This window comes from Eretmochelys imbricata, chromosome 10 (assembly GCF_965152235.1).
Source record: "Eretmochelys imbricata isolate rEreImb1 chromosome 10, rEreImb1.hap1, whole genome shotgun sequence".
NCBI lineage: Eukaryota > Metazoa > Chordata > Testudines > Cheloniidae > Eretmochelys > Eretmochelys imbricata.
Window position 1 is genome coordinate 23,097,832 of NC_135581.1, and position 14,054 is coordinate 23,111,885.

The 14,054-nt window shown below is 41.8% G+C and overlaps 1 protein-coding gene across 1 annotated transcript in view; it reads left to right on the forward strand.

Moving 5' to 3' along the window:
• LOC144271419 (uncharacterized) overlaps window positions 1-14,054 on the forward strand; it is a 139,226-nt gene that overhangs the window by 65,726 nt on the left and 59,446 nt on the right. Inside the window, exons 27-36 of the mRNA XM_077828763.1 lie at window positions 704-884; window positions 2,279-2,490; window positions 3,709-3,897; window positions 5,932-6,071; window positions 7,742-7,904; window positions 8,021-8,107; window positions 8,572-8,706; window positions 9,197-9,316; window positions 10,614-10,706; window positions 13,702-13,919. Of these exons, the coding sequence (XP_077684889.1) occupies window positions 704-884; window positions 2,279-2,490; window positions 3,709-3,897; window positions 5,932-6,071; window positions 7,742-7,904; window positions 8,021-8,107; window positions 8,572-8,706; window positions 9,197-9,316; window positions 10,614-10,706; window positions 13,702-13,919 (1,538 nt within the window). The remainder of the gene's footprint in view (window positions 1-703; window positions 885-2,278; window positions 2,491-3,708; window positions 3,898-5,931; window positions 6,072-7,741; window positions 7,905-8,020; window positions 8,108-8,571; window positions 8,707-9,196; window positions 9,317-10,613; window positions 10,707-13,701; window positions 13,920-14,054) is intronic.

Here is a 14,054-nt window from a genome sequence, read left to right on the forward strand (position 1 = left end):
TCCTCTGCTCCCAGCCAGGAACTACCTGCTAATGCTTTGCAGCGCCTTCTGTCTGAGCCTGCTGGGCTCTGATTCACTGCTTCTGTGCAGCCTCTCTAGGCAGGCCTCCTTTCCTGGGGTGAGGTGTAGTAGGACGGCGGAACCTCTGGCAGTGGACCACAAAGGCAGCCATTACAGGGGCACAGATTTTACAAAGCTTCTCAGCCAGCAGCTGCACATGAAAACAAACGCTGATGTTTGTTTAGAATAGATGATGACTTTTCCATGTAGCCTATATCTGAACTGTCATAAAGTATATTGCATATTTCAATATTATGACCTCCTACTAGCAGCATAGATTTTACCAGAGACACCAGCACCAAATGACATGAAATTATTATCATGACTTTTTAAAAATGACTAAGGAGCTGATCCAAAGCCAACTGAAGTCAATGGGAGTTTTTCCATAAAAGTCAATTGGAAGTTTTTTCATCAACTTCAGTAGACTTTGGATCAGGCTGTAAATGCATAATTAACTGTATATAAAAATGCCATACATAAAATGTCTGTAACAGGTCTAAGGACCTTTGAACAGCTATAAAATGAAATGACAAATGTGCAAAGCAGAGCTGCTTGAAACCCAAATGAATGTTCTGTTGGTCTTGATGGTTCAGAGGATGAGAAATGCTTCCAATTTTAATCAGAATTCATTGTTGTTTTCCAGTTTACCATGCAAGTCCCAGAAAAGCAGGTCAATTACAGAACCCAGCTGCAGCACTCACGTACCTCTCAGGGCCGTTCGGAAAGTAGCACCAACTTTAAGGTGCAGTACAATGACCGCATGCCATTTGTGGCAGGACTGCAGTGGAAAGATACATCCAGAAATTACCTTAGGAAGTGGGAAGGTGAGGTACCACTAAACATTTCCAACCTCTGACGTAAAAAGCAGTCATGCAAAGGTGCTCCTAGTATTTTTATGAATTAGTCGTAGAGAGTTATTCTGTAAGTTAATGGTGAGTTACTTTCTAGAGGCAGATATCTCCGGATATAGATTAAATACATTAAGGGATTATTTGTTCTCAAAGGAGCCACATTTTGAATTGTTTGCCCTATCAGGTACTGACTGGATCTACATTATTGATGTTCAAGAAAGGAAAAAATATGAGGGGACAGTGACTTGAATATCAAGCTATAAGTTAAACACTTAACAATAGTAATTCGTTTCTGTTTGTGTGCATCGATATCTTTGTGTATGAATGTTTAAAACTTCACATTTGTGTCAAGGGAATTTTATTTTAGTAAGGACAACAAGAACTAGGCCTTTATTATTATATTCTGTATCTGTCCTTTCCAAAGTTGCTTGGGAAGTGGGGGTTGTACTGATTTATCTGTTCCTAGTTGTTTGTAAAAAATAAATAAATAAAATAAAAATCTATTTTCTGATATTTATTGATCAAACAAATTGGGTCAAATTCCACCCTAACTTATACTTCATTGACTTCAGTGAGATCACGTGTTGTGTAGTATTTGGCTCAATCTCTGTACTGGCACTTAAGAGCTACATTTCCAAAGTCGGTCTGTACCAAACTCACTTGTGTGTGCGCACATGGACGTTTTGTTGCAAATTGAGTAGTCTGATGTAAAGGACCAAGTTCACCCAGGGGTATTTCCATTGACTTCATTTGAATTACACCAGAGTTTAATTTGATCCCTAACAAGATACTTTTTTGAGGTTTTCTTTTGAAGGTTTGCAATGTTTGGTCATAAATGTCATTTGACATGGCACATATTTATCTGTGATTTACCTGAATATATCACAAGCTGTGAATGGCATTATCTGATGAATCTTTAGATAAAATTTCAAGGTCCTAACATCTAATTATAAACAATAATAGTTGACAGAGTCGTGGAAAGAGCTTTCACTATAAACCTTGTGCAAAATTCACCTTCTACCTTTATATGTGCAGTCCCGTTGGCTTTGATGGGACTAATCATGTGCATAAAGGCTCCAGAATCACTAACTCACTGTGTGAATAAAGATTGTGCACATTGTGGCAAATCATGCAGTGGAATCCAGGTCCCTTGCCGAGTAACCACTAGATGACATTTTGTCCCATCATTAATGGGCCTTTAGTAGTGCAGCACATATGATTCATAAGATCATAGTCCAAAGACCTCTGCAGTATACCAACACATTTTAGCCTCAGTCTAAGTCAATTTTGTTGCAGGTTTAGAAGTCAGGTAGCACAAGACCTAACATTCTACCAGCTTTAACTTCAACCTGTTAATTTGCTTTCAGGTGCATTAAACATGGATACCCCATGGCTATATCTGTATGTAGCTCACAAACTACACCAACCTGAGCAATCTGCTCATCTGTCTTCTATGGAGCTCACAGCTGGGAAAGCCCTTTCCATCAAGAACCTGGTGGTGGAAATGTTCTGTAAAGACAAAGGCAATGAAAAAGAAGGGAAAATTCACATCTATACACCAACTACAACCTACCTGCGGGTTAGTAACTCATTGCTTCCTTTCATAGCGCCCAGCATGGATGGGTATCGTATAGCAGGTAGTTATACAGCAATTCTCAGCACACAGCATGCAGTGATCTTTGTGTGTGAATCTACCAGATAGTGTCTTGAAATGCATATGTTCAGCTGTTTCCTGGGCTTGTATAAAGTGCTGTTCATCCTCACCCTGGCACCTTGTTAGGCATCTCTTTCCCTCACCTTGCAGTGCAAGCACAGTCAATACCTCCTAACCAGTTCTGGAAAATGTGATGCATGCTAGCTGTGCATGCAGATGCAGCACATCTCTCCTGAGGGTGACATCATCCCTCCCTGCACAAAGCATTTGGGGGATTGAGTTCCACCCTGCCACTAATCCAGCCTATGAACCTCCTTTCTTCAACGTTTTTGGGCCATTGGATGTGCGGTACTTCTAATATCAGAACAGATTTTAACGAAAGACACTGAGTCTACTGATTCTAGGACTGATTCTAATTTCACTAACACAACTGTGGTCTATACAGGTTCTAATACCACGATCATCACCCCATAGTATCTGAGCACTTCTCAGTTGTGCATTAAACAACAGAACTAACATCTGACACTAGATTTGCCCTAGAGTAACTCCATGTATTTTGATGTAAATGCACATGTTTTGATGTAAGTGCAAGTGAGATCAGAATCAGGATCTTTCCATTTGAAAAGTCAGTCCTCTTTATAGCATACATTATTCAGAATTAAAACTGTAGGTCAGGGTTTAAGAGAAAGCAGCTGTCAGCTGAAATGTCTTTCATGCTGGGACAAACCCATAATTCAGGTTACTTTAGGGTGTTCCTTTATTTTGAGTCCCACCCTTTCCCCATTAGATCTCTGTTGGTCTGGTCCCACTTGAGGATTGTCGGAAAGAAAGAATTGGCTTACTTGTTAATTTCTTTGAAGACGTCCAGCCATCTATCCTTCCCTTGTTTGGGCAGAACATAAAATAAAAAGAACAAAGATAAATACTGACCGCCTCGTGAGAATTATAACCTCCTGAAAGTGAGATTAATGTCTTTACAATGGAAATGCTGGAAACTTAACTCTAATAGATGCTGTTATAATTGTCATGGAGACTTCTGTCCAAGGAATCTCCTTCCATTCATTTCTCTGCTGTACTGCAGAGAGAAAAGGATCCTACCTGCTGTAACTCAACAGGTTCAAAATATTTATCTTTATCTTTCAGGCATCCACAGTCAATCACCTTGAGAGGAATGTTCTGCACAGTTACAGTGAAGTGGTATCAGTGTGGAACCAGCTCGTGAGGAATGAGATTCATTTGGAGAATAGCGAGCGAGCCAAGTTTCTTTGCTTTAAGATAAAGAGTACAAAGCAGGAATTTAATTTGTCAGCTGACTATTTACACCTGCAGGGGGTAAGATGGTTGTATAAATGTTAACTTTTCTGGATCTGGGACTGTATCTTGCAGGTGTATCCAAATGGGGAGCATCACTCATTTATTAGACTTCAATCTTGCACATCAGTAGCTAGCTTTTTCTATCCTTTTATATTGTGAGAAATGCTGAAATGTAAAACTGAGTTTTGTTTTGGTTTTTTTTTTAAAAAAAAACACTTTATGCAGGCTAAAGAAATCCATCACCACTACTAGATTTCTCCTTCATTTTTATGGTGTACTTCAGTTTGAGTTCTTCTCTCATCTCTTAGAGGCCAGTGGCACATACTGGGTGCTGAGGGATGCTGTGTTCCTAGAAAACATGAAAACCTAAATACTTAGACCTCAGTGCGGGTGTGTGATATATGCAGATGCTATTGCTAAATACTTTGAACTATCAGGTACCATGCCTGCATGTAGGATAACAGAAGAGCTGTCCAAATTATGGATTTCTGGCCATTCTGAAATATAGAGGGGGAAAAATTGCTTCCAGTCAACCTAAAAATGAAAATTTCAAAATTTTTCAGTGAATCAAAAAACAAAATTCATTTTGGGTCAAACATTGTTTTGATTTTGATCTTTTTTTCTTTTTTAATTTAAAAAAATAAAATTAAAGGTAACTTCAAAAAGAAGTGGTTTCAAATGGAAAAGTTTAGTTTCAAAAATATCAAAACAAAATGTTTTGACTTTTTTAGAATTTTGAGTTTGGGCTTTTTACTGTAACGATTTGTGGCAATCAACATTAATTCTCAAAAAATGTTTTCTTTGACCCAAATCTGCATTTTTTGCCAAAAAAAGAGTTTTGGTTGAAACATTTCACCCAGCAGTTTCATGCACCACCACCTACACTTCAGTGTGCTTGATATAAAGAAACTAGCCTTTAATATGCAAACAATAGTGCTGTTTGAAGCTATATTTACTTTGCTTGGTGTCTACAGTGCACAGCAGATAATCAACAGCCTGTCCTCTAAAAAGATACTTTGATCAGCTTAGGATACCATATGTTTTGAAAAAACAGCCCTGTTCCATTCACAAATCAAACCAGCGTAACTGAAATGTGAAACTGACCTTAAAATACAATAATTTATCTAAAACATGAGCATTATGTCCCTGCAGAAAATACAAATGCAACTCCTGTCCCGTAATTTGCACTTGTACTTCATGTCTGTATTTCCACAAAGGTCACTCCTTTTGCTCTTCACAGAAAGGAACAGGTTTTAATCTGTTGCAGCCTGATGGCTCTTTTAAAAGGAAACTTGTGATGTACTGAATGCATGCATATTCTGCAACTACTGTGCATTCAGGTTTTAGGACACACAGACAGTAGGCAGCAAATTCAGAGTTTTAATGCTTGCTTTGCTTTTACAAAACACAGTGTCCTAAATTTAATCACTGTTATAGACCCGATCTTGTGAAGAGCTGAGCTCAAATGGAGTCAATGCTGCTCAGCATCTTGCAGGATTGATCCTTATTGCCTCCAGTATTATTATGATATAAAAGAAATACTTTTAAATTTACTTTGATTTTTTTTTAAATCACACATTAAAATGTTTGTACTTTATGGTATTCTTTGGTTACTTTGCTGTACAATGGTGATATGTTTCGTAGCAGTTACCTCTCCTTTTTGCCCAATGTTTTGCTGCACAAATGTGATGAGCATCTCCACTGAAAAACAATAACAGCCATGGAGTAATTTAAGGCCTGATCCTACTGAAGTCATTGGTTCAGATCTTAACGTCACTTAAACTGGTGTAAATTAGGAGTAGCTCCAATGAAATCACTGGAGTTATACCAGTGTTCAAATTGGTGTAAATAAGATCAGAATCGGGCCATTGTGAGCTTTGTTGTTGGCTTTATGGGGAGCAGGAACGGACTTGTCCTGTAAGACAAGAACCTCACTGCAGCCTGGTTCACTCTGTGGTTTGTGACTAGCCACCTCTACCCATGGGACCAGCAAATCTGACTCAACTCTCCTCTCTCAATGCTACCCTGATGCTCCTGCTACTTTGACTGCAGCCTAAAAAGACTAACTTCTCCTTGAGGGCTCTATGGACAGACCACAAGAGTCTGCCAGTAGTGCTGCAGCTTGAGGGTCAGATAGAAGAGCTGAAGAAAGATAAGATGTTCTACCAGAAACGTGGAACCATCCATTTCAGGTATAGTAACTTTTTTTTCATATCTCCACAGAATGTTTACCTTAAATTTTAATGTGAGTTTTAACGCTCCTGTGAAAGGTGATGGGCTTGACAAGACTGAAGTCCCCATTCTGCCTATATGCCTAACCTTGCACTGCCAGACTAAGTCTTTGTAGCCATTCTCTGTTGAGACTGTTAAAAAGGGTGCTAATTGCAATAGCTAATTTTGTGATAAGGACATCTGTTCATTAGGAACTCTGCAGAGAGCATCAGCTCATTTCACAAAGACCACAGAAAAGTCACAAGATGGTCAGACTTTCAGGTGGTGAAGGTCCTAACACCTATAATTAAGTCCTTGAGCCACGTAGGTGCCTATTTTTCTCCCATTTCCTAGGGAACAATATGACTGCCTTAATGTCAAATATATCTCCCCTAAAACATGTTGTTTTAGTTTGGAAATGTGTTTCATTTACTCCTGGGAAGGAATGCATGGTCTCTTGATTTTGGCCAACTCTAGAATCTGTCCCTTGATGTGTCATTACTGAAATGTAATTTCAGGGACCCTACAGAAATTCAGAGCTCAAGTCTGTGGGCTATTGTCCATCTCCAGAGAGATTTTTGAGCATTCTCAATGTCCAGGGAGGTCAGAAGGAGATACAAGTACCCAGGATCCCTTAGGAGCTGCCAAACGTTTGTATAAGCGGCTGTTTAAGTAGTGGAAAAAGTACATGAATGAAAAATGAGGAATGATGTCAGCTGTCCTGTTGTGCGTGAACTCAGTCCAGTGTGAGGTTATAAAATTGAATGTCTCCTTCCTAAGCTTTCAGCTAACTCTATTCAGAGAAGTCTATAAAATGCTGCAGCTAAGTAATAAACGATGCCCTGGGCTGAGGATTAGCTGAACATCTGTTTCCTAGGACACCTAAATTAGTTCACTGAATTTGATGCAAGTTATATTGTTTCTACAGAGTACAAAAAATGTACTTGCTAGCTGAGATTTTCAAAGTTGCCTGAAGGACAAGGGAGGGTCAGTTCCCATTAGAAATTAATGGGAATTGTGCATCCATATCTTCCTGGCGGCTTTGATGGTCACATGCATTGGCTGCAAGATACATAAAGTCCCTGTGTGGGTGATACATGAGGCACTGATTCAGGTGCTCTGCACCTGTCCTTCATACACCCATAGAATCCAACATCATTTCAGTTACTTTAAATGCTAGAAGATGTTGGATATGTTGTGTGGTATAGGGTAGGAATTTTCCATCAGAAATGCTGGCTAACATGTAACACTATTATTATGTATTATTATTTATTCTTTGTATTCCCATACACCTGGAAGCCCTGGTCATGGACCAGGAGCCCCGTGTGCTAGGTTCTGAACAAATACAAAACAAAAAAAGACAGTCCCCACCTCCAAAAGCTTGCATTCTGAACTAGTATGGAACTCTAACAGTATGTGTCCTTCTAGCACATTCAGACAGGTACCATTATCAAACATTTCTTTTCCCTTCTTCATCCTTCCTCTACCCCTGTAATTTTTCAACCTTCCATGTAGGCTTGCTTTGTTTCAGTAATTGACACTAGAGGTGTTTGCAATTGAATGTCTAGGAGTTTCAGCTGAAGAAAGAAACTGTTTTTTTTTTTCCTCTGTGGTTTTTCCTTAAAATCTTTACTTCTTTGTTTTGTCCCAGACATCCATTTAAACTGCCCATTCCCCAGAGCTTCCTTCTCCAGGAGACATTTACTGTAGACAAAAAGCAAAAACACTACTTCTTGGAAACTAAAATTTTGATAAATGGGCTGGATGAATCAGTTCAAACCTTTACACTTGGCTACCAAGCTGAACATCCCTATGTGAGTGATACCTGATGTGAGAATTTGCCTGTAACTTCAGATAGTGACATAGTCAGAAAATAAACAGGTTACTCTATAGAACTCACATCTCTGGCTTTTGTTCCTCATTGTTTTAGATTTGTGCTGGCTTAGCTCATCCTTATAACAGCAAGATTTTCCCCAAAAATGTAGAAATATGTGCCTTAACCCGATGTCACCAAAGTGTAAGTAAACTTTATGTTAAGTTTAATCCATGAGAAAGGCTCCACAACATGTCTGTATAACTGAAGGTCTACCAATTTAGTTAAAAGTTTGATTGGTTTTGAAAATTTGCTCACAGCAGCTACCAGAACGTAGGCAGGGAAGCAGAAGTACAAAGAGGTGTCTCTTCTGTGTTAGAGGAACAAGTATATTTTGTGTAAATTAATGTTAAGTATTATTATTATTATTTATTATTAAGAATGTGCATTGGGAAGCTGGAGGTTGTAAGTTCAAATCCTGGCCTTGGGCAAGTCATTTTACCTTTATTACCAAAATTAATTTATTTTTCTTACACTGCTCAGCAAGTTCCTTCAGAGTCATAATGCAACAGCTCCCTACTAACAGGATATCACTCACATTTCATAATAGGTCAGGCTAATATTCTGCTTGGTTTGCTAATTCTAACAACTTAAATCTCAACACACAGGCAAAGCATGAGATTGAAGCTATTCTGAAAGTCAATGAGAAAGATGCTGTCAGGTTTCTGGGCAAGTACCAGAACAAATCCAGTGAGATGGATTTCAGACATCTCTTACACATGAACATGACTCACTCGTTCCAGGTATTTGCACTGACATTGACACCTTCCGTACTTACTATGAACAATTATTTCCTCCCCACCAAGATACAGTTTCCCCTTTCTTTGAGTCTCTTCCCTTCTGCCATTCAATAAGCTCTCAATGTGCATTCCATTGTTTTTCTTTAACATTCCTTTGGTTTGGGGAGTTTTAGTTAACATTCATTTTTTTCTGTGTTTACACAGGACATAGCACAATGGGATTCTGGTCCATGACGGGGGCTCCTAGGTGCTACCACAATACAGATAATTAATAATAGTAATTAATAATCTGTCTGCGGGGAGCTAAAATATACTGATCATGTGGATTTTTTAATTGTAATAATTAGGAGGTTTTTTCAGCCTGGGAAGGGGTCATTGTATGTATTAAGTAAAAGGTTTATATATACACACACACAAAAGTATGGATAGAAAATGATGAAAGTTAACTTGTATAGAAATAGCCATTATGCACAAATTGTGTTTTACTGAACAGCTCAAGTTTCCACAAGCACTGGCCCTGAATGGAGAGCTCTTTTCTGTGCAATCCAAATGGGAAATCTTTGACTATGGTGTGAATATAAAAGCCACCATCAACAGAAATGATTCTTCACAGGTCAGGTTCCTACTTATTGTGATTCCATTGCATGAACTGGAGTTATTGTGATGTACCTGCTTATTAATTCACTCTTGCGAAAGGCAAGCATAAAAACAGTGTGTTGCTCAAGACCTCAAGGTCTTGTATTGGCTCTTTCCATAGGAGTGAATTTAATTCTCTGAAAAGCTTCTATAGTTTGATTTAACTTTGTATCATAAATTCCTGGGGAACAGCATTCAGGGAGGGGAGCACAACATTCATAAGGCCATGAAGTTCTTGGGGAATCAGATGACTCTTGTTGTGGAGAGGGAGAAACCCAGAGCACCTAGTTAGGTTTCTGTGATTAGATTGTGGCTTGACTGCTGTGCACAGTTGGAATTTGTTTTTATTTTGGAGATCGCAAACTTTGGAAAGTTTATAGAATTGCTATGAGGAATTTATCCTCAAATAAAATACCTCTGATGCCTAAACTCCAGAACCTTCCAAGTGTTTAGCAACACACTAAACATAAAATGCTCCCAGAAAAGATTTGCTAGTTGAAAGTATCAATTGTTGAAAGCCAGGAAGTTGAAAGCCAGGAAGGTAGATATTTTCCTCAGAGCTAGGAGATGGACCCATGGTAAGAAAAGTGTCGTTCTAGCCATGCCGGTCCCAGATCTTAGCGAGTCAAAGTGTGTGAGATAATATCTTTTATTGGACCAACTTCAGTTGGCGAGAGAGACGAGCTTTTGAGCCACACAAAGCTCTTCAGAGCCTGAGCTCAAGCCTGAGACGCATCTTCAAAGCACTGTCAATGCAGTCATTTTTAGAATGCTAGTGCAACCCTCACTAGCCCGAGTCTCTTGATCTCGGCTGGGAGGTTCCCTCCCCCTAAGTGAATGTCTTCACTACAGAGTGTACGCAGGTGATCAGCACCTGGGTTAGCCTTGCCCAGGTGTGAACCGCAACACTGCAAGCTCTACCCAATTTACTGTGTCCAAGTGAAATCAGCATCCAAGCTCTAGCCTAAAACCCATGTTAGCTGACCTGGCTGGGGGTAAAAGCATCAAACTTCAGTGAGAAGGGTTTTCATGTGGATGGGAAGGGAATTACAGGCAATCCAAGAGTAAAAGCTTGATTTAACTCTGCAGTGTAGACATATCCCTAAATAGGTGTTGAAAAGTGTGTCTCTGTGTGTGTACACATGCACAGGGAGCAGGATTTGGCTAAAATTCAGAAAGCTTTGGAGTAAATTATCCTGAAACTCAAGTTAAATTATGCTGGAATTTCACCATAATTCTTCATTTCAGCTGTGTAACTTCTCTTGTGCCAACAGTTCATTGCTCAGCTAAATGGATCAAATGCTCACTTTGGATTTTCTTCCCGGTTTACTCATCCATATCAGTCAAAATTCCCCCAAAGCTTTCAGGTACAGACTAATCTTAACTGAAATTTTAATTGGGGTATGTTTTTTCTTTCTCTCTCTTTTCATTCTCCTTCTTTGACTATTTTCAGTTTTATTATTTCAGAGTAGCAGCCGTGTTAGTCTGTATTCGCAAAAAGAAAAGGAGGACTTGTGGCACCTTAGAGACTAACCATCGGATACATCCGATGAAGTGAGCTGTAGCTCACGAAAGCTTATGCTCAAATAAATTGGTTAGTCTCTAAAGTGCCACTAGTTTTATTATTAGTTCAGCAAACCAAATACAAAACGCATGTGGTGGTAACTTAGTCACTGGAGTCAGCTGTAGAATGTACAGTATCAGTCACTCCATATCCAGGACATTTGTATCAGTAGCCCACACCCCACTTAATCTGTATTAAGATTGGTTGTGCAGTTTAGTAGTAGTATTTTGACCATCTGAGCTGAGGCCACAAATTCTAGCCTTTGTGTCCCATACTACCAGGAGCTGGGAGAGCTCAGGCATCTATGTGGGGAATCTGTGTCAGTTTGCTCTGGGGTTACTGCTGCTTGACAGAGCACTGTGAACAGGCTGCGGAGGGATCTGGGTGCAGCTGACCTTGGCATGGTTGGCTGCAGCACAGGGTCTTTGAGGAGTGATACACAATGGAAAGGGGAGGCCCTTGCTGGTGATTGCTCAGGAAAGCCAGTTTTAATCAACACAACCGAGGACAGAAAATTCTCCTCCTCCTATTACACATTCCAGAGTGAGATGTGGCCAATCACTTGCATCCAGTCTGATTAGCCAGTGTATGGCCATATGCAGTGATGAGCTGCCAAAATCTTAACAACGGGTTCCCTCCTCACCCCAGGAGAGGGTTGTTGCCCACCACCGCCCCCCGGGACTCCTGCCCCATCCACGCCCTTGATGCCCCCCCCAGGACCTCTGCCCCATCCAGCCCCCTCCCCTGTCCCCTGACTGCCCCCAGAACTGGGCAGGAGGGTCTTGTGGGCGACCGTAGTGGGTGCCCACCCCACCCCTCAGAGCCAGAGGGACCTGCCGGGGGGCGAGGTGGGGAGTCCCAGAGGTGCTTACCTGGGGCAGCTCCCAGGAAGCATCTGGCAGGTCCCTCTGGCTCCTAGGGGTGGAGGAGCGTAGCTAGGGGGGAGCAGGGGGAGAGGCTGCTCCCACACTGATCACATCAAAAGTGGCACCTTAGGCGCCGACTCCCTGGGTGCTCCGGGGCTGGAGCACCCATGGAGAAAATTTTGTGGGTGCAGAACACCCACCAGCAGCTCCCCACCCTGCACCCGGCCCCATAACACCTCACCTCTGCTCCACCTCCTCCGCTGAACGCACTGCCCCGCTCTGCTTCTCCGCCTCCTCCCCTAGCTTCCCGCGAATCAGCTGTTCGGCGGGAAGCCTGGGAGGGCTGAGAAGCAGGCGGCGGCTTCCCGCTCAGGCCGAGGGTGGCGGAGGTGAGCTGGGGCGGGGAGCGGTTCCCCTGCACGCCCCCCCCCACCAGGTTACCTGCTGCGGCGCAGGCGGCCCTCCTCATGCCCACCCCTCTCCCACCCCCCCGGCTTACCTCCGCCCCCCTGGGCCTGAGCTGGAAGCCGCGGCCTGCTTCTCAGCCTGCCCCAGCTTCCCACACGAACAGCTGATTTGCGGAAAGCCTGGGGGGGGTGGAGAAGCAGAGCGGGGCGGCGCGTTCAGGGGAGGAGCCAGAGGCGGAGTGGAGGTGAGATGGGGCTGGGGGTGGGGCGGGGAGGTGCCGGTGGGTGCTCGGCACCCACCAAATTTTCCCCTGGGGTGCTCCAGGGCTGGAGCACCCATGTAGTTGGCACCTAAGGTGCCACTTTTGGCCGGTTAAATTTAGAAGCCCTTTTAGAACTGGGTGTCCCTCGCGGAACAACCGGTTCTAAAAGGGCTTCTAAATTTAACAACCGGTTTTAGCGATCCGGTGCAAACCGGCTCCAGCTCACCACTGGCCATGTGGTAATTCCAAAGCAGTGCATGTGCTTATCTTGCCAAAAGGCTCTCCTGCCTTACACTGAAAAAGTTTCTCCTTAAAGCAATAAATATGCTAGTATCATATCATGCAAATACAGTAATGCAGCCAAACTCCCTAGAACATGGGGGAAGGGGACTTTTCTTTTAAAAAACAATGCTTTGTTCTAATTGCAAGCAGATGTACAGTAAGTTCACATAAGTATGTAAAGCTTTGACATGGCAATAATTCCCTGGCTTAGATCATATGTAATCTCTTATCAAGTCATTCTCTCCTACCTCCTCTAGTACCCTTATCCTGTTCTGACAGGGGAATGGACTAAATGATCCAACAGATCTCTTCCTTCTAACTTCTGTCATTTAAATTCACTGTTGCCAATGAAATACTACCAATATTTTGATCTGGGGCTCCCCTCTAGCCTGTAATAAATCTCTCATACCAGGATTGTATGACTAAAACAGTGGAGTGAGTAGTTAGGGAATCTATTCATTTTCCCATTTAAGCAAAAATGCTTTCGCATAACCAAGGAAGTAAGTGATAGCACCTGGCAAACAAACTTCTATTAAGTGCACCTCACTGGAGATATTTATATTTGGTTCCTCAAAAATGTCCCGAGTGCACTGCCGGTCTAGCCCAGTATCCAGCTTGTGTAACTTGAAATGGTTGTGAAGATCTTGTACTATCCTTCAGTGGAAAATTGTATTAAAAAAAACTATTCAGTAAATGCCAAAGGCAAAACCAATTGTTGCTCTGAAGTATTTTTTTCTGAGCTCCTCGGATAATGATTTAGCAGTGTCCAGAGAGGATGACTTCATCAGAGACAGGGAAATCACTCCAGCCTTCCTTTTAGTACTGTTTGTCAGATTTTAACAAGGGATTTCGGAGACCCTCGTCCTGTACATTGCTCTAAGCAGTAGGGTTGCTGAATGTGACATCACATTGTTTTGTCATGTGTCATCTGAGTTTCCTAATGCAACAGATGTCTTATTTTCATTTTCCCCTGTGTGTAGGCCCATGCAGCTGTTAAGATTTATGGTGAGAACAGTCTCAATGGATCACTTTACCTTCATTCCAGTGGAAAGGATCTAGTGCTGCTGGAGGTTGATATGAGCAAGGAGACCAGAAAGAACAACAGGATTATTGGAGTGAGTGCTCTCCTGCATCAGGCAATTTTGACGGAACCAGAGTCTGTACAGCTGCAGCTAATGGGCAAAGTATCTCCATCAAGGTAAAGAAAACAGTATAGTAATAACCTTCCTTAACAGGAGTTCTGAAGTGTCTTCCCTGATCAGTCTGAGTTCTCTCTTTTAAGCATGGCAGTTTGCATTCTGACATGGGCAGAAAGCCATTGAGGGGGCAATGT